At 34.4% G+C, this 19,831-nt stretch overlaps 1 protein-coding gene across 11 annotated transcripts in view; it reads left to right on the forward strand.

Moving 5' to 3' along the window:
* Positions 1 to 19,831, forward strand: part of ATP9B (ATPase phospholipid transporting 9B) — a 174,998-nt gene that overhangs the window by 18,739 nt on the left and 136,428 nt on the right. For 7 of the 11 annotated variants that reach the window (XM_085309983.1, XM_085309984.1, XM_085309987.1 and 4 more), the window contains exons 3-5: positions 5,698 to 5,848; positions 10,518 to 10,631; positions 13,910 to 14,018. The exons of 1 other annotated variant lie outside the window; for it this stretch is intronic. In XM_085309983.1, coding sequence (XP_085166109.1) covers positions 5,698 to 5,848; positions 10,518 to 10,631; positions 13,910 to 14,018 — 374 coding nt within the window. Of the gene's footprint in view, positions 1 to 5,697; positions 5,849 to 10,517; positions 10,632 to 13,909; positions 14,019 to 18,285; positions 18,355 to 19,831 lie in introns of those variants that run through there. 3 more of the 11 variants (XM_085309988.1, XM_085309992.1, XM_085309993.1) reach the window with 3 other exon arrangements.

The raw sequence follows: 19,831 nt of genomic DNA on the forward strand, positions 1-19,831 counted from the left end.
TTTAATTCAGCCAATGTAACTTTTAACATCCAGAAACTACTTATTTCTTGCTTTCATAGCATGGCTAAAAGAAAACTTTGTGACACAGCAGCTGTTTTGTGGCTATAATCATTTCCCCTTTAACTTACAAATTCTCTTCAAGCTTGTGAAATTATAATGCACATAGATCAATACTCTGGAGTTCTTTGGGCTGGATTGATTTCTTTCTCATGAGATTTACATTCCACTTGTTATCAAAAAACACTTTGTCCCTATGAAAATGGTGCCATTGAATGGCATTTCCATATGAAGTGAAGGGGATATCAAATGCTCGGATTAATTTGGGCTTTAAGATGGCCTGTACGCTTTCAATTAATCTGCAACGCATTTGTTATGCAGAAGCATGGGAAAATGCTGATCTTTTAAGAATGACATGACTRCTGTGTTGCTTTTGGCCTGATTACTGAAGCTACCTGTTGAGTACAATAATTACAGTATGTTTTCTTTGCAGAACTAGTTTCTGCTACTTAAAACCTAATAAGGAATGGCTGACCCTTGCAGACAATGTAGAGCTTTTATATTATCTTTCCTTTCTGATGAAAATGCTCTTTTGTGAAAGATTCTGACAGTTAAGCTTGTAGGATAAAGTAATRAAAAGAAAAGGGAAAAAAATCCCTTATTAGAGCTGTGGAGTCAGTTGAGACTTTTACATTAGCTTTTGACTTGGAGAGATATGCTCTGTTTGTGGGAAAAGYTAAGGATCCTTATTTAACAATTACAGCTCTTTTTTTTTTTGAATATAGCATCAGTTACCAATATGAAGAAAATGTTTTGTTCCTTCAAACAAAAAAAAAAAGTTTGTTAGGAAGCAGATTTGTAAAAACGTAATCAAAACATAATCAATAGCTATAGCTAAAATTCCATTACCTGTTAGTTCATTTCTTCATATTTATACTGTGTTACATTGATATAGGCAGCATAGCTTACAGCTAGTTTAAAAGAAAAATTTCTGTGCATATGTTGAATCTTCTAGGCAAAGGCTTTTGAAATAAATGTTTAAATACATTAAAAAATGAGATTTTTAATTAGGTTTTTCTAACTGATGAATCCATAATGTAAGGTATAGTCTTACAGTAAAGATTTCGGGAATATTTTAAGAATACCTTGACCATTATGCATTTTACATTAAGTTTCTTAGGTTTTTGTTTTCAGTCCAGAGAATACTATTCTGATTTCTCTCCTGTTATTTTTCACAGGCAGATTTAGAGGATCTGAAAAGCCTATCAAAGGATCAACATCCTTGCACAAAAGTATTTTCGGTACTGTGGGATGTAAATGTGCAAACAGATTAAGCGCATATTGGATTTTAATAATCTGAGTTTCAAAAATATCAGACTTCACTATTCTTAGAAATCTGAATTAATGTAAATTGTTTGGGATTGTGAGGGTAGCACGTCCATCTCTTATTCTTGTGATAGAATAGCAATTCCTGCTGAAGCTGTAAATGATAGGCACTAACTGATTTTTGACTCTAAGGTAGTAAAACCAATCTGAACTGTTACAAAATTGATTTTTGAGTATCCATAATTGCCCATAATTACTTCCATCATCTGAGATTTTTCTTGCATCTGAGAGCTTAAGGTGTTGTCGTATCTGTCAGTCAATCCTTTTAATCAAAGGTATCTTGGTTATTTCCCAGTCAGATAGCATTCCCATGTCTGTACTTCTTGGCGTTTGCTAAACTGATGGTCATGGTGGCATGTTTCAGCTGCTCTGTCAATCTGTAAGAGGAAAAAATAGTTTCAAGAAGGGAAAACTTTCTTACAAGKGAGGTGGTAATTCGGTAGCTGAATTTCTAATTCAGTCAATTATCAAATTAAGTCAAATATTTAATGTTAGCAATAGAAAAGTTCTCAGTGTCTGAGGAAATTATTCTGCAAAAGATATTGTGCCTAGTTCAATGTTTGGTCCTTTTACAGTTTGAATAAAAAAAATTATTTAAGTGATGTAAGATTTCAAAGACGATTAGGAAACTTCTGCCTTCAGGCTTAGGTATCGTGCTTGTCCAGTTTCTCACAAATAATTATTTTCCCTGAATTTTTTTTCTGCATTTTATCAGATAAAGTATAACTGTTGTCACTTCTTACTACGCAATTAAGCTGTTCCTTCCATTTGTATTGTGTGTTCTCCCTGCCTAGGAAACTAATCTGTTTAAAGCTTTAATTCCATGAGCAGTTTGATCAAGTGTAAATCTAAGCTGCCACTGAATGGAATGGTTTCACCGCCTGCTGCAAGCACATATCCTGTGCTTTTGCGGTTATTTTTGTAGTTGCATGATAAACCAGATTGGAGTTTGGATCTGACTAAAAATAGACTCCTTTTTATTCTGGGCCATTTTCCAGCTAGATCAACTTGTTGGCATGGTTTACTTGTGCAGGTGCACACATACTTGTGTCAGCACAACGGGAGGGGGCAAGAACTCACATCTTCATTATGGCAGGAGGATGAGACTACCCCTTTCAGCAGCAGCAGGATAGGGTCACTGCCAGTAAACTGGTTGTGGTACTATGACATGTAAAACCAGTGCTATTCATACTGCTTTAAAGACAGATTTGTGTCATGCTCAAGATATTTGTGTGATTCTTTTCTAACTTCTTGTGTATAAGTAACATGACCACATTTTGAATGTTCAACTAATGCTGGTTTTGATTTTTAAAGAAGAATGATTCTATGTCGCTATTTAAAATTGAGGGGAGGAAGGTTTGAATGGGCCTATGTTCATAACAAATTCTCAGCTCTAAAAATCAAAATGTGTTTTCACATAGAATTGAGACAAACTGGTTTCTGTCCTRTAGTGAGAGTTTCAGGGAGGAATTCTTAAGAATCTAGTACTTAAAATTAAACTGTTTTAAGTGTAAATTGGAGAGTATTGCATAGAGCCACTTCCAGAGCAGTGTATATGTATATTGCTTGATCCTGTAATTTTTACTTTTGCATATCTCTTGAATTGCATTTTAAGAAGGGCCTGCAACTTTGTCAACAAACAAATGAAGCTAAAAATTAGTTTTGTAAATAGGCCTGTGATAACATAGGCTGCAGGTGAGAATGTTTTAGGTGGGACTGTAATGATATAAGCTAAGTATCAGCCTTCCTTCAGTGCTTAGTTGTGTGCRCTGTTATACAGTAGCTGAGGAAAAGCAGCATAGGAGAGGACTTTAGGAGGTCGTCCAGTCAATTATTTGCCTMCGCGGAATGGATTACACCTCCATGTCTTGGAGACCTGCAGATTCCATTCCAGTACTTCACTACCCTTGCCATTACAAGGATTTACCTAATGTCTGTTCTCTATTTAGTTATTTGCTACAGTTTAAGTCCTTCATTAATTAATCACTGTGGACCTAGAGAATAATTATCCCTTGCTATTTTTTTGCATGCTTGAAGTCATTAGGTTTTCCCTCAACCTTCTCTGAACAGCTCCTATTCTTTCAATATATCTAGGAGGCGTGCATGCTGTATTTTCTAGACCTGCAATTGTTTTGTTGCTCTCTTGTGTTTTTCCTCCAATAGGTCTGTCTGAACTGTGGTGTAGTAAGCCAGCTAAGATCTGCTGGCACTGACTGGAGGAAAAGGAATACTTTCATGAGTCTTATCCACAGTATTCCTGTAGGCACTGCCTAGATACTTGGCTTTTTTTGCACCTGCATTATCATACAATGGCTGCATCCCTTATGAGTGACCAATTAATAAGTTATTTCCAGTTCAGTATCTGCATAATTTCCGTGTGAATGTACTACCTTAGTCTTTTACCTGTTCAGCCGTATCCTGTTTTTTCTGGAAACTTTTTCTGATTTGCCAAGACAACTTTGAATTCTTTCTTCTTTGTATGTACTCTGTCTCTTCTAGTTTTATGTTGTCTGAAAAATGTAATAAATATATTCTGTAGTCAGTTACATAGTAAATAATGGAAAATGTTAAATAATTCTAGATAAAGCTTTGGAGAACTTCACTGAATTCTTTTGGTTTTATAACAAACTACTTGGTAAATATGGCTATTTCAAGAGCATGCTTCCGTACTTGAGAACTGTCTTCTGATATTTAAGCTTCATAAAAGTAAATACAGGACATTTACTCACTGGCAGTTTCTACTTCTGCCAAAAGAAAATTAGTTTTGTTTTACAGGTTGCTCTTGACATATAAGTGTTGGCTCTGACTTTGTTTTATTTCGGGTGTGTACGAATAGGTTGATGATTGAATTCTTTCAGGAAACAATTTTGAGGTGGCTAGGTTGTAACTTTCTCCTTCTCTGTTCTTGGCAAACTCCTTCCTGTTGGTTTGCATACAGTCTAGAAAAACTTTCTAGTGGCTTTTCTTCCTTCTGCCTCAAAAACATTACCAATGTATTCAAAAACCTCATTAAAGATGTCACTTCTTCTTTTCACTTGCCTTTGTAGTTGAAATCCACCTCGTTCTCCGCTTTGACTGTGGTAGATGTTCACAAAAAGCCTGTCCACTCAGTCGCTGTGTCCACTGGTCTGGAATAGACTTCTAGCATGGTTAAGCCCCCTCCACTCAGTATTAAAAATTCAGAGACTTACTCCTTTAACATGGAGGGTTGAGGAACAAGTGTATATAGTATGTAGCAAATGTACTTCCTTTTCTGCCTATGAAACCAGTTCTTTACAAACCACCTGTACTCATCTAGATTAATAATCTGGTCCTGTGGCTAACCCCAAGTCTTAGGTTGATTGTGCCATATGATTTGAGTCTTATCTATGTTCCCCCCCCCCTTGGTGCACTATCATAAATAAGTGGTCTATTGAATTTCAGTGGATTTATTCCATTTRCAAGGCTTTTGCTCCCTCCTATGTTTTAATTTCATCCCATAGTTTYTATGTCTTTTGTCCAAATTGTTGTTAAAGGTGTCTGTGGGCAATTTCTGTCCATCTCATTGCTCATAGTTTAAACCTCCTTCAGCATTATTAGTAAGCTGATTAGGCAAGGGTACTTGCATCTTTGYTCTTATGTGAGCTGAAGTTCATCCTTGCCAAGCACTGTGTGGTCTGTTTGTAAACTGCATTTTTTTTTCTTGAGGAGGGAAAAAACCTTAATGTAGCATTAGGTATATTTCCCTATAATACTGGCTACAGACAGCCTTATGGAAGAAACTAGGATGTACTAATTATGTGAGAGCTGTAGTCTATTCAAAACTGTAGCAATTTTCATAGACTTCATCTAACAGAACACTTATTTCCTGTTTATATTGTTGTATTACTGATACTCAAATTAAGCTAAGGTTAAGAATTAAGCCAAAGACAGTAAGGTATGATGCATGTGTTAATTACCTGACAGTAGAAGTTAGTTACTGCTAATGCAGGTTAGTATTTACTCTCTCACAGGCCCAGTAAATTCTAGTTAAGTGTATTGAGGCTTGTCATTATTTTACTAGGATTTTCTGTAAATAATGTGCATATATATATATATATATATTTATATTTATATATATGTGTGTATGTATAAATAAAAATATATGTCTGAGTGTGTTAGGAGTATTAGATACTTGCACTAAATAGTACAACAGTCAACAYTGTACTTGCTAATACAGATGCAGCAAAAACCTTGAAGACTATTCTTCTTAGATATTTGCCTTTAGGCTTTCAGGATTGAAAATAATAATCATGTTTAGTAAATTTTTAAGTAAGCAATTATTTTTCTTTTCAGTTGCTCTGATTGGCTCATAAACATTTGCCGAAGAAAGAAAGAGCTGAAGGCTCGCACAGTGTGGCTTGGGTGTCCTGAAAAGTGTGAAGAAAAATATCCCAAAAATGCCATAAAAAATCAAAAATACAACATCTTTACCTTTATACCTGGGGTAAGGCTACTATCTTGGTGTTGGGCTGACTATGTTCTTTACTATTTTTTTTTCTGGCAATTCTACAAAAAGATAATTTTAAGACTTCAGGTTTCTTATTTTTCTGTATTTATCTTGATGTCCTTTAATTAAAGTTTATAGTTATCTAAGAGCAAGACTGCTTTTTTTTTCTTTTTTTCCTCTAAATTATTGTATTTTCAAAGAAGTGCTTGCTGGAGAAGTGTAGTTTTTAATGACTTCAGTGAGTGTTTGTAATTCAGTGAAACTTTAGAAATTAGAGATATGTGTTTCCCTGCACTTTTCTGCTCATTACTGGAAATTTATAATCAGTTTTGAAAAAGAATCATTTCTACACAATCGGTCATGAAAATGCCATAAAGTATTTTTTTTTTAAATGAGAAATAAATAGCCAAAAACTGATGCTCTTACACAGATATTTTCTCATACTGCCATCACAAGCATAATAAATGATGTATTCTTAAATATCCTGTATGAGTGTGAATGGTGGGAGGAAAATTTGTTTAATTTATATGGAGACTAGTAAGGACTAATTTAGTTATCTATTAGTCTTCAGAGCTGTATTTCTTATTGCAGTTTTAAAARTAGTGAACTCTTTTTGGTGTTGAACACAATTCTTCAGATGAGAGTTTGTTGTTGTAGGGGTATTCTTSTCACTTCTTGATTCTTACTGTTTTTTTTCAAGGAAGCCATACTGTGACTTAACAGTTGATTTCATTTTTTTTTTGCCCATGCTGCTCATAATCTATATAAGAAATAAATACTGTAATTATTTTGTTYAGTTCAAGTTTCTCCATTTTTACTTTATAACTCTTCTTAAAAGAGCTGTTGAAGCTTCAGTGATTAAATTGAAACTTAAATGTACACTGCAATGATATTACAAATTCTGCTGTTAAACTTTTACTCATACTTTGAGTAATACCTTTCATGCGTTCCGTGTCCTCCTGTGAAAACTGAATGTCTTCTACATTTGAATTTCTTCAATATGCTTTGTCTTAATTTTTCTGTTTAAGTGATCATGCAGGTTTACAAGTGTATTGATTCTATCCCTCTGGCCCCTTTGGTCCAATGACTGGCAGATGCTTTCTAATACGTGTCTTTATTAAAACACAGAAATTAATGGCTTGATAATGAGAACTGATCTTCTGTCAAAGAAATAAAATGTTGCTTATCACAGGCAGATAAAATATTCTCATCTGTATTGAACCAAGCAAATGTTTTCTTCTGAAGTTTAAATTATTAAACACACTGAAATTGGTTAAGCTGCATATACTTTCCTAAAGGTCACAAAATTCATTAAGAATATAGTAAGCCATCGATTACTGTGACTACAAATCCTAATCCAGATTTGTATTTCCTGTAAGGAGCAGCAATAGGTTGCAGTTAGCTGTTGAAAGAGAATGTTTGTTCGGTTTTAGTGTCTTCTGAAAACCTTGTTATAACTTCATAGGCAGAATTAGATTTTTTTTTTTTCTGATGATAGCATCTGGAAAGTTATTTTTAACTGTAAAATAAAGTGGCATCCTAAACCTAAAGCACRGAGAGAGGAACCAATCAGTTGCTGAAAATAAATGCTTCCAACTTTAAATTTTAGATGTAAAATTAGCACATTTCGTTGATTGAAGGTGCTGCATATCTAGGGACTTAATTGTATTGATTCCAAACTATAGATGTACCTAAGTGGTAAATGTTGACCCCAGTGAGTTACCCTGATTGAAATCTTCATAACATGAAGATTTGTCTAGTGTTTAGAGTTGGTGTGTGTAGTTGGGTTTTTTTCGTTTTGTTTTTTAACACTTCGGTCAGTGGGCAATATCCACTGATTTCTGCACTGAAGGAGAAGCCTAAGAGGATATTAAGAGCCAGTAAGAATCTACTTACTGGCTAAAAGAACAGTAATATTTTCAAAATGTAATCTGATTTCCTTACAACTACATAAAATATATAYTGCTTCTGCCTTTAATTTACTCGATTTCAGTTTACTATTTGATCTTCATCTTAATAGGACTTGCAAGTGGTTAGAAATTTAGTGTTGATTTCCRTACTCTCCTCTCTTGAGCAGTTTAAGATACTTCTCAACTTTAAAGCARTGCTCTGCGCGTGTGTGTACATGTGCATGCATGTAGGTTTTGGGGGGTGTTTTTTGTTGTTTGATCAGTTTTCTGTACTGGAGTCTTTTTCAATTTCCTTAACTAGACTGAAGTGTTCAGCTTTGTAACGAATGAACTGCCTGTGGTCTACCAAGCTTTGGAAGACTTGTAGAAAAGTGCTTTTTACCCCTGTCCTCTCCAAGCTGTCTTATAGGTGTGCACCTCTAAGTACTCTGTAGTCTTTTCTTTGACCTGAAATATTACATCTTTTAAAGCAATTAAACCTACTGCTAGAAGTGGGTTTATGAAGTGCAACAGTATTATCAGAAGGTACAAGTTCAAGCTGAATTAGTTTGATTTTGGAGTAATGTTCCATCTTTCCCTAGAACTTTGCATTTCACTTTTCTGATATCTAAAAAATGTTAGGTTTTGCAGGTGTATCAATAGTGAAAAAAWTCTAAGCTTTTGAAAAATTCTTCTGACTTTTGAGATTGTTTAAATGGCCTGTTGCTGAACGATAGAAACAACACTCTCACAGGGAACTAWTAACACTATGCCTGCTATGAAGGCACTTTGAAACTAATTTTCCTGAATGTTTTTTATGTTTTCACATGATTAAGTAATCATRTTGAGTAGACAAGAGCAACAAAATAGAATCACGTAACTTGGAATTTCATGTGGAATCCACTGTGATATCAACTGAATTGTAAGACTAAAAGATGGGACAGTCCTTGAATGTGGCTTTCTTGACTGTTTTGATTTTTTTAGCCTTGGAAGAATTATCATCTGTCTCAGATAGTGAAGACTCAGTTTTGCAACAATGTTTTAAGTTCAGAGGCCACTTCCAGTCCTCCTTGTAGAGATGTTAAGTTACACTGACCTACTAAAGAGGATATACTTCAAGTTTTTTAGGATTTGAAATTCTTTACAGTGAAGAATGGTCTTAGCTTTTTAAATGTGACAAAAGCAATGTTAAGAAGATGCACTTTCCAAAATAGTGCCTGTAATTACTGGAAAAAAAATGGTCATCTGTCTAGTAAACTGTCAGAGGCTTCTGTCACTTGTTCAGAATATGGGGCGACTGATCTGTTAAAGATACTTTATGTTCACTTAACTTAGGTTAGACCATCTCTTATTCATTAACGGACATATCCTATAAATCAGTATTTATTCCAGAAAGGATTTCTCTAAATCCAGTATTAAGCACTAAGCCTGTCTGCCTTCTGAATTGCTTCAGTAGTCCATTTAATACAGTTATTAAGGTTTTTTTGGTAGTTTAAACATTCTAAAAGCTTAAGCTGCAATTGCTTTTGTAAAAAGTTTGTCTTAGTCTGGGCACCAAAGAATCCAACCTTATTCCTGGGAGTTCCACGTGACAGCCGTTTGGGGAAAAAGAGCAATGCTGCCTACTGTTACTCACAGGATCTTTTTGAAGATGTTCACTTTTTTTTCATCTGATTCAGAGTTGATTCTTGAAGATGAAACAGTTACACTCCTTCAAAATAGCTCCTCTGCGTTGTTCTTAAAACAGTGAATCTGAGCTGGTGGTAGCCTTGCTCCCTTCGAGAGGCACAGGGCTTCAGAAAGGAGGCAGATAAGCTGGAGCTGTTCAGTCTTTGCAAGAGGGGAAACCTCTTGGGCTATGTCCAGGAGAGAGCATGTGAGGGGAATGCGTTGAACAAATATGATAGGTACTGTTTTCAGCATATGCTGCGCCAGGGATAGAAGTTTTAGGGTATTTTTACAGTAATATAGACCAGTGTGGTATAGTCCACTTGGTTTCATTCCTGTGTAGAAGTTAAAATGACAGACTAGGATATACTGTCCTATTTATTCTGTAAATAAGTAAGTTCTAGTCATTGGGTGTTGGTCGTATTTCTTTCTCTTTTAGATTATTGTTAAGACTAGCGTATGAAATTTTTATCAAAAAAAGACAGAAAATACAGAATTTAAGTACCTAGTACTTAAACACTTTTTATGATTTACTTTTAATGCTTTATTTTTAGGAAGAAAAGCTTTACACGTTAAAAATGAAAACATAGCGTAAAGAGTCTAAGCTGATCTAAGGGCAGATATTCATAAACTTAACTTGCTTTTCTATTGATACTATAAGAAAAGAAAATAAATTCTTTGAAAACTGTTTTAGCTCACTTGGCTCCAAAAGCATGAAGATGACTTTACTATGGAAATAAAACTATTGCAAGATGTTTCTAAAAATATCTGAATTTTGTCTTATGTTGAAATTTGAATAAATCTTTGCATTGTGATCTTGATATATATGTAATATTTGGAAAGAGAGCTCCTGTTAAAAAATACACAAATTCTGCAGATTTTCTTTCAGATTAAAAAGAGGCATTTGTGTTAAAGGATTTTCCTCAAATAGCAGTATAGCATTAAAATAACTCCAAGTTTTGCATATTACACTCTAATATAATGATACTGTACATTATATTATGCCATATAAGTGATTTATGCTTACTGTTATTCTAAACAGTGAATTTTATGTATACTTTTGATACAAATTTTAAGACATTTATCTATTTTGTGTTTTTTCATTTTAGGTTTTATATGAACAGTTCAAGTTTTTCTTGAATCTCTATTTTCTCGTCGTGTCCTGCTCACAGTTTGTACCAGCATTGAAAATAGGCTACCTGTACACGTACTGGGCTCCTCTGGTAAACAGAAAAATATTATTAACTAGAGTGTGTGCAATTCAGGAAAAACAGATGCTTTAATTTCTAAATTTATAAAAATTATTTTTTCAATAATACTTATTCTCAGTGGTATTCAAGAGGAATAGTGACACTGGCTTGAGTAAAGGTTGTCATTAATAAGTCAATAAAGTAAATATTTTGGATTGATTTCATTGTTTAAATTGTTGCGGCATATATCCTTTTAAGTATTGATAAACAGGGAAGCTGTCTTGGAGATTCTTCTTCATATCTTTATCTCTAGATAACTTTTCACTTCYGCTGAAACAAAAAAAACCCTTTCAAAACAGAGCATTTGTTTAACGGCGGGAAACTTGAAGAGAGTGTTTCCGTGGTTTTTGTCACTAACTCACTAAGAAAAGATGGAAGTTGACCTTGTCTGGAATTCAGTCTGTTCTCAGTGAACTGCTGTGTAGAGCTCTGAACTTTAGTGCAGTGAGAAGGCAGAAATTTCTTACYGTCTCAGCTTGTCTTTTCTATGCTCCAAAAAGATGGGAGGAGGAAGAAAATGCTGTGTTTGTCAAACTTTGATAATCTGTTCTGTATAGACTTCTGGGTCTTCAAGGATATTTTGAGTAGTGGGTTTTCACTTGAAATTGCAACAAGATCTCATTTTCTGCTAGTAATATCACCTTTTTGCTAAATTCATCATTTACTCAGTTTCCACTTAAGTAGTTTTTCTACTGATGGCTAAGCTCCAGATTAAAATTAATATGATTTTGRGTAGGGCTCGATGTATATGATGACAATACAAAACATTTAAAGGCAGACCCACTGRGTTTTTTGTTACTTGGCAGATAAGTAGTTTTTGAGGGAGGTGGGTTTTCTTCTTCCTGAAGACCATGTAAACTGCTGAGAAATCCTCAGTAATGCTCAAAGGAGCAGTTATGACTTAGTTTTGTGCAGAAAATTGTATTTTTTTTTTTCCTTCGGGTTTTAAAGGGTAAGAGAAATTGTTCAGCAAGATACTTAAAACAGACACAACAGGAATTGACTATACACTAAAAGTGGTGGGGATTTTTTCATACTTAAAAGATAAGATGCTTTAATCCAGCACTTCCAGCAAGTGATTTCTTCTAGAAATGCTGTATTTTACTGGTGTCATTTGCACAATAGGRAATGGAATTCTTACGGTTTTTTGAGACCAAAACCTGAAAGAAGTAAAGGAAGCAAATTTGGTTTTAAGTGGCACCCTAAAGAACTGCTTGTAGTTAAAGAAAGGCAAGAGAATGATTCTCTTGTAACTTTGGTTTCACAATTTAAGCTTTTCTCTGGGAGAGTATCAAGTCAAATCGAAACAGAAGTGTTTCTCAAATAGTTCCTTGCAGTCATCCTCAACTACAGCTGAGTTGTCCTACATGGAATGGTGAATTCTGGGGGAAATTCTCAAAACTAATATGTCACTTTATATGCTTTGATTTCTGACTAGTGAGATACATGCAAATGGCAGGTATGTTTCAGACTGTTTAGTAGTGCCTTTTATGCTGCTAAAATATTTGTATTGCTAAAGCTCYTGAAAATGACATAAAATCCTGCTGCCAGAAAAGAGAAAAACCTCACTGCTTTAAAGTATAGAGGCAGTAGTTTGGCCGTTATGCTAATACCCTTTTCAGAATGATACTGCCTTAAGGTGTCCAGGGAAAATGAAAGGAAATGATATTATAAAATTTCTACAAAGCTTTTATTCTGAGTAAGGCAGCATGTTAATCCTATCAATGCTAGAATGCTTCTCAGAATATAATTGACCAATTTTGTAAAATACTTGCATGTTTCTGGTGGTTGAAGATAGAGTTCTATGGCAGCACTGTAAGAAACTTCTGCTGAGTCATAGAGCTAAATTAAGGTCAGAAACTTAGATTTAAATAATACTAATGTGAGTTAGGGGATTGAGTTATGCTCTAGCAGTGAACAACAATATTTGTAAAGGTACTTTTAACCTAGAACTAGGGAGAACAATGTTGTAGTTAAACTAAATCTGTGTAAGTAAATAAAGATTTTAACAGATGAAGTCTCAAGATTTTGAACTGGAACTGCAGAACAGCTGTTCTTTCTGTAAAAAGAAAAACTTTAAACTGGAGTCTGTTTTAGGAAAACTCTGAACTTTGACTCATTACTGAGAGGGCAAATTGGTTGTGGAGTCTCCATCCTTGGAGATATCCAGAAGTACTCTGGATGTAATTCTGGGCAACMTGCTCTAGGTGACCCTGCTGGAACAAGGAGTTGGACAGATGATTTCCAGAGGTCTCTTCCAGTCTCAACCATTCTTTGATCCTGTGAAATATTGTTGGATTTCTACAAGAGAAGTATTCTAGTGGTTTAAATTTTCTTCTACAAAAGGAGAAGTGAGATTAGGATTAGAGGGTTTGTGAGGCTAGATATTCTGGAGCCTTATTTGTTGAAGGATTTTGTGTATTTGAATTATTGCTATATATGAATTTTCTTTAGGGCTCTTGTATGGCAATAAGACTCCTTTATTGTTGGAAAATGTTATCCTTTCCTGTAATGAAGGACAACACTTGAATTTAATAAGCTAGAAGACCGTATCTGAGCAAGAATTAGAAGAAGAAGGAGAAAGGGAACTCTTATGTGTTTACTCCTGAACTGTTCTGAAATCTTGTTTTTAACTTACCATCTTTCATGGCCAGAGATCATCTTAAATGCATGTAGCAAACTCTGCACTTCGAACAGAAGCTGCGCTGACACTGTCCTGTGAAAGCTSTAGCCAAAACACAAAAGGTGCAGACCTTTTGGCAGTATTTGGGGCATATTGGTTAAGATGAAACAATCAGTTAAACTCTCCATCTGTGTACTTTTTCACTTCTGCCTCTGCTAGGTAAAAAGGCAGTAAACTTATCCAAAAACTCATGTTCTAATTTTAGAAGTTTGTAGTAGAGCCYTGAAATTCTTGTAGGATAGAAAAATAAGCTTCTAGAACTGTAAAGGCTATCTTTAGCTTATTTTAAGYGTTTTAATTTCTTTTAAATTTCAGATTATATCTACATTAATTGTATTTTTAGACACAGATATTCAAATTACATCTGCATATGATACAGAGATAAGGTTTTTGTTTTTTCTTTTCTGGATTGAACCAAGATGGTAATTTAAGAGATTGAAGAAAACAAATCCGAATGACCCCAAAAATAAACATTCTGAATATGTTTTCACTATTTATTGTGTTCCTACTTGTGTGTTTCTAATGTAGCATTTTGAGAATTCTGAGCTGCATCATTTTTCTTTAACAGGGGTTTGTTTTGACGGTCACAGTGGTACGGGAAGCTGTTGATGAATTTCGACGTTACAAGAGAGACAAAGAAATGAACTCACAATTATATAGCAAGCTGACAGTACGAGGTTAGCAAAAACATTTTTATAAAACCTTAAAACACTTGATTTTTTTTATACGTATACTTACAGTCTTTGAGTTCAAAGACATAGCTAATAGATTCAAACGTCACTATTCAGAATGAAGTTGACACTGAACTGAAGTGTTTTGTTTCCCTCGGCTAATAAGGCATGGTAACCTTTCTGTTTAAGCAGTCTTGTAAACCTGGTACTGTTTGTACAAAGGGGAAATCTGTATATAATTGTATATACTTAAGTAAGCTGCTATTCAGTCCTACTACTACAAAGTGCAGTTCTTCTATGAAATTGATACAGAACAGTAACTCAACAATGTTGTCAACTGTATTTTGAGTGTATATAGGTAATCTGAAAACTCAGAAACATGGTACAATTAAAATTCACTACAGCCTTTCAGTCTAGTTATTTATTTGCACTTAAAGTTAGGCTCACAAATAAGCTTGTGAGTCAGCTTCAGTATCAGATACATTATTTTTAATTTTTTTGCATAATTTGAGACCTGTTTGATCCCATAGTGGGAACAAAATGCTTTAACATCTTAAGTTTTTCTTTCCAGATATTAATTAGAAAACAAGAAACTCACTACATTGTAAATATTTTGGACCCTTAGGTAACCTTTGACAGTTTCTTGCAAAAGAAATGAAGCACTTTTAAGTGTCAATCAAATTTATTAGATTATGATAAACTTTAAACATGGGCATAGGATAAAAAAAAGATGCATTCTTCTCTACTTTTATATTGCTTAGCATATTTTAAGTTTTTAGATCAGAGCCAAGTGCCACATAGAAAAATTACAAAAAAAATGATGAGTATCCTATTATCAAGTTGAACTGTAACAAATAACCTTACAAAAGAACACAAGGTTACTGTTACCCTCATCAGTTATTTTGCAGCAATGCTACTGGAAAGTCACTCTAAAGGCTTTTTTTATTGGCTTAAAACTATTAATGATTCTAGAGGGTATGAAGGAGTTAAGTAATAGGCAGTTATATGCCTAAAGCAGTTAGGGTATATGATGTACATTGTGCCAAGTACAAAWTTTATTCAGTAATTCCAACATAAATTTCACTGTGCTTTTTAGTATAKCTTGGTGAATAGCTTTTGAGAGTCAGTGGGGGAAGAGTAACCTCRCCAGATCTGGGAGTCTTAATGAGAAACTAAACTCCTAGAGTAGCTCTAGATTACTCCCTCCAGGAARATGGCTTAAAAACTAATGTAACGGAGGTGCATTCTGTCTGAAATCTTATCCCAGTTTCTAAAGCAGTTGAAGATAWGTAAATGGCAAACATGATCATCAGTGATAACACAACTTAACAGCTAGGAGGAATTTATACAGCTTCCTTAATTATTTCTTCTTATAGCAGCATGAATACGTATATTGCTTTCTGGAATTTGCATACAGCAGGGAGCAGGTATAGGGAATATATGCCTACTGTTCTTCCCTTCCTTATCAACATAAAGTAGATTTATCAACATTTAGACATACCACTGTGGAAACTGGCAAATGGGATAGTTATTAACACAAGTAATTGCGTTGCTGGCCTGAAGATCCTTAGAGTCTTTAATACACTCTGTAAAGAGCTAGACTTAGTGCTTTTCTTCAAAGCTATAATGCTGTCTGCTGGCTGACATATTTTTTAGGTCTGTTATCATACGACACTAAACACACACCTTTGAAATAGATAGTATAATCTTTCCCTATTCAGCAATAGTGTTAGTGATGTGAAATCCTTAATTCTGGAAGCAAATATGTATATACAGTATGATACGAGTGCCAAGACTAATGCTTGCTGTTTAAGAGCTAACCTTGGTGCCTTTTATGCCTGTTTACTCACTTGTTTAGAAGGCTGGAAAGGAGGGGGAAGTTTTCAGGATTTCTTCCCTCAGTTTCCTCAGGAGGTTCTGGCAGTATATTTAGGGAGACTGTAAATTACGGAGAATTTAAGCAGCATATAAATAAAAACTTTGGAATGCTGGTCTCCTTTCTTAGCTCGTAATATTTTCATTAGGCTCTGTGTATTTGAGAATTCTTGTTTTTTTAGCTTTTTTCAAGAAATTTTCAAGCTGTCAAAATTTGACTTTTGTCACCTTGACACTGCTATTTTCTGGCTGTGGAATATAGATTAAAATATATATATGCGTGTGTGTATCATATGTATGGCCCAGCAGCTATATAAGAAATTGGCCTGTAGAGAGCAGGAGCAGTGACTTCTTAAGAGAACTTTTTTTAAAAAATGCTTTATTAAAAAAGGGTGGGGGGGTTACAAAAAGTAGACAGTCAATTTTTATCCACTTCTGGATGTGTAATTGCTTTTGACTTTCTCTTTTTTGTGTGTGTGTTAGTGCCATCATAAATTCTTACTTRGTCTTTTTGGAAGCAGTGACATTCTACAGAGCTAAAGATTCATGATTGCTGTTTAAAAAGAAGTCTGAATTGTAATTACTATGCTGTGATGACTGAGATAATATTTTGAGGTGCAGCCACTTTTAATAATGAAAATATTATTTTAATCAACACTCAAAATTAAGCAGTACTAAATTACCATAAACACATAAATAAAATAGAGTAGAACAGGATAAATTCTATTTGCCCAGTTTTTGTAATAAATCTTCCCTAACAAAGGATTCTGAAACTGAAAGGCCTCATTTTGAGGCTAAGAATGGAACTTACTATAGTAAAGTTAGACATGGCTTTTATAGGATTTGAGGAGAATTTAGAAATTTATCTGAGCAAATAAAGTAATCCACTACTGCACTTCAGCAAATTATTTTCATAAATAACTTCCATTATAACCTATCAAATTTTTAATATTGGCAGTGTTCTTCAAGTGGAAAAACTCCGTTTGGCTTACTATACAAAGCTACAAGCTAATGATTTAGAGAAAGAAGTCTTTGTTACTTGTGAATGAACGAATTTGATACTGATTTAATTAAAGTCTGAAAATCAATGCTACTCTTAAGAGTCACTTTTTAGACCAGAACTGCACTTCATACCTGTGTCACATCTTTGTTTTTCTCTAGTGATTTTGTGACTTGTGTAGGTTTTACAGCCTTTTCTTTGAAGTAGAGGTGGAGAAACTGACTCACAGAGAGGTTAAGCAGGTCGCCTTTGCTCAAATGAGATGGTAGGAAAACCAACACTATGAATATTCTTCATAGGTGTTATCCTTGGTTTAATTATACCATTTAAAATCTCATTTTTATTGTAGGTAATCACGTGTTAGCAAACAATTTTGCAAAACAAGTATGGGGAGCAGCCTGCTTATTTCTTCTGCATCACAGGGTGTACAAAAGCTTAACATAAAGCTTTTAGTCAATAGGCTGATTAAAGTTGGAGGGAGGATATCTGCTGTAGGATTGACATGATCTAGCTATTAAAGATCCCATCAGTTTATTTGCCTTTTCATCTTAAGAGCAGCTCATCTGCATATSCTGTTGCAGAGCACAAAAACTGTAATGCAAAAATACTTAGAGCACTGTATGCAGWCCTGGAAGCACTTTTTTTTTTCTTATTTGTTTGGATTCCTAAGGAATTTTAATACTTTTAGAGTAGCTTTTAGTCTTGTGATCCTAGATGTTACCTAACAACCAGTGTTCTGTGGAGGCACTTAACTGGTCACTCAGTTAACTCAAGCTGATGAAGGTGTTACCTCTTTCGTCAAGCTGCCAAAAGCCCATTGGATAATCAAGCTGTAAAATAATTTTAACTTTTTTCCTTCTTATTCCTGAAGTTGGCAACCCTGCTTCCAGTGAATCTTTACTAGTTAGGTTTACCCATGCACTACTCTGCCTTGAAGTGCAAAGATCAAGAAGAAAATAACTATAATAATCAGAACTATGAATTGTGGAAGAGACATACATCTATTGCTTTGTGCAAATTTTTAAGACAACTCAAGGTTATACAAGAAACTTGTATGATATCAAGTTAAGTAGAGTCGCAAAACATTGCTTTCAGAAGTTACTGTTCTTTCGGGAGTTGCAGTCATATATTAAAGATGCTCGTTTTCCAAAAAAAAAAAGGAAGGGGGACAAAGTCCTTTCTGATTTATTACATACTCAAATTCTGTTTACCTAATTTCTTAAATTTTTATGCAAAATACTTGTTAGCACATGAAATATTTATTAGTTTTGAAATGATTTCAACTCACTTCAAAAGACTTTTATCTTCTGAGTATAATGAATTACTCAAGACACATTTCAGCATTCTAGTTCTGCATAATTCTGTATGTTGCTCTAGGCAAAAGCCTTGCGCCTTGGTGGACTATAAAGTCTGGATGCGCAGCCACTTCTGACAGCTTTGGACTTTTTATTGGTAATTACACAGATGGTGAGGACTGTTTTGCTATTGAGATGTTTTTAGAGAAAAAATAGTTTGCAAAAATAATTTATGCAGTGAATAACATTCAGTGTTTTTCCTCCTCTAAATGTGTCTTTGTAAGACACAGTATTGCATTATTTTAATGTCCTCTGAAATGGTATCTAATGATTCTCATTTCTGCTAGACTAAAGAAAAGTGTTATTTGTTGACGTTTCAAAATTTTAAACTACTTTTTGAATTACTGGCACATCTTACTGTTTGTTTTTTTTAATGGGATGTGTCTTGTTTACCATTCACATTCATTGTAGAAGTAATTGTCTTGTATGTCAGAGGAAAACTTCTGTAAACTTTCTCAAACTATGGCCAGAAACAGCTATTGGTCTGCCATGTATGAGGATATATAGGATGTTCCAACAAAGTATGTTATAGTGTAATAATGAAGGTATTTTGTAGTGCTAGGCTCATTTGAGGTTAAACTAAGTCACCTAGAAAACAGGTGAATGGTTTGAAATGTGATGCTCTCACAATTTCCRGGATTAATGGACTGAGTACAAGTAAAGATGCTGTACAGACTCCACACTTTACACCAGCCTTTGCTTATTCTCTACCTTGCATGGTGTCACAAATGAACGATCTGCTTTCTCATGACCTCTAAGACTTAGTGACTTTTGATGCTTATTATAGTCACTTGAAGRTGACTGTGGAGAATTCAGTATTTAAATGGTTAAAATTGTTAGTAGTGACATTTCATTGGTATCTCTAGATGTTTCTGGTCATAGATGACTGTGTAGGTGGCATAAATCTAAGATTTAATGCAGCTGTCGCTTGAATTTCTGTGATTATTACTGTGGTCAGTTGACTGGCTCTATCACAGATAGATAGATGATGGAAACTGTAGGAAAGGAATGGAAAAGAAAACAAAATGCTATGCTTTTGATAGTTAACAGACTTAAAAAGTAAAGTAAATATTGCACTGTTTCATTGTATGCTATTCCTAGTCAAAACTTGAATTTTAGAAGAAAATTCACAGGCTAGTGCAGTTAAGCAGACCGAACATATTGATTCAGCTTTCTTTGATTCAGGTTTTAGGTTTKTTAATGCTATTTATTTCAGATTAAAAATTATTGCGAGGTGGACGCTAACTTAATTTCCATCATAGTTATCTTGAAATTCTTATAGAGYGATGCTAGTGTTTCTTGCTACAGCTTTTTTCTTCTGTTATTCCTTTCACCCTCCCAAATGTGGTGATGTGGGGTTGAGAGCCTATATGAAGATAAAGCGTGTGTGTGTGTKTWTRYRCACACACACACACAYATATGTGTATATGTATTTTATATATTAAGTGTTTGGCAGCTAAACTTGAACTGGTATGAAAATTTGTTATCGAACAAAAACTGACTTTCAGAAATAATTGTGTAGTTGGACCAAGTCAAAATTCTGATTCTACTCTGACATGCTTTCCACATTTTGGAAGTGCTAATGTCAT

This window comes from Rhea americana, unplaced genomic scaffold (assembly GCF_003343005.1).
Source record: "Rhea americana isolate MKP2758 unplaced genomic scaffold, rheAme1 scaffold_31, whole genome shotgun sequence".
In the NCBI taxonomy this organism is placed as follows: domain Eukaryota; kingdom Metazoa; phylum Chordata; class Aves; order Rheiformes; family Rheidae; genus Rhea; species Rhea americana.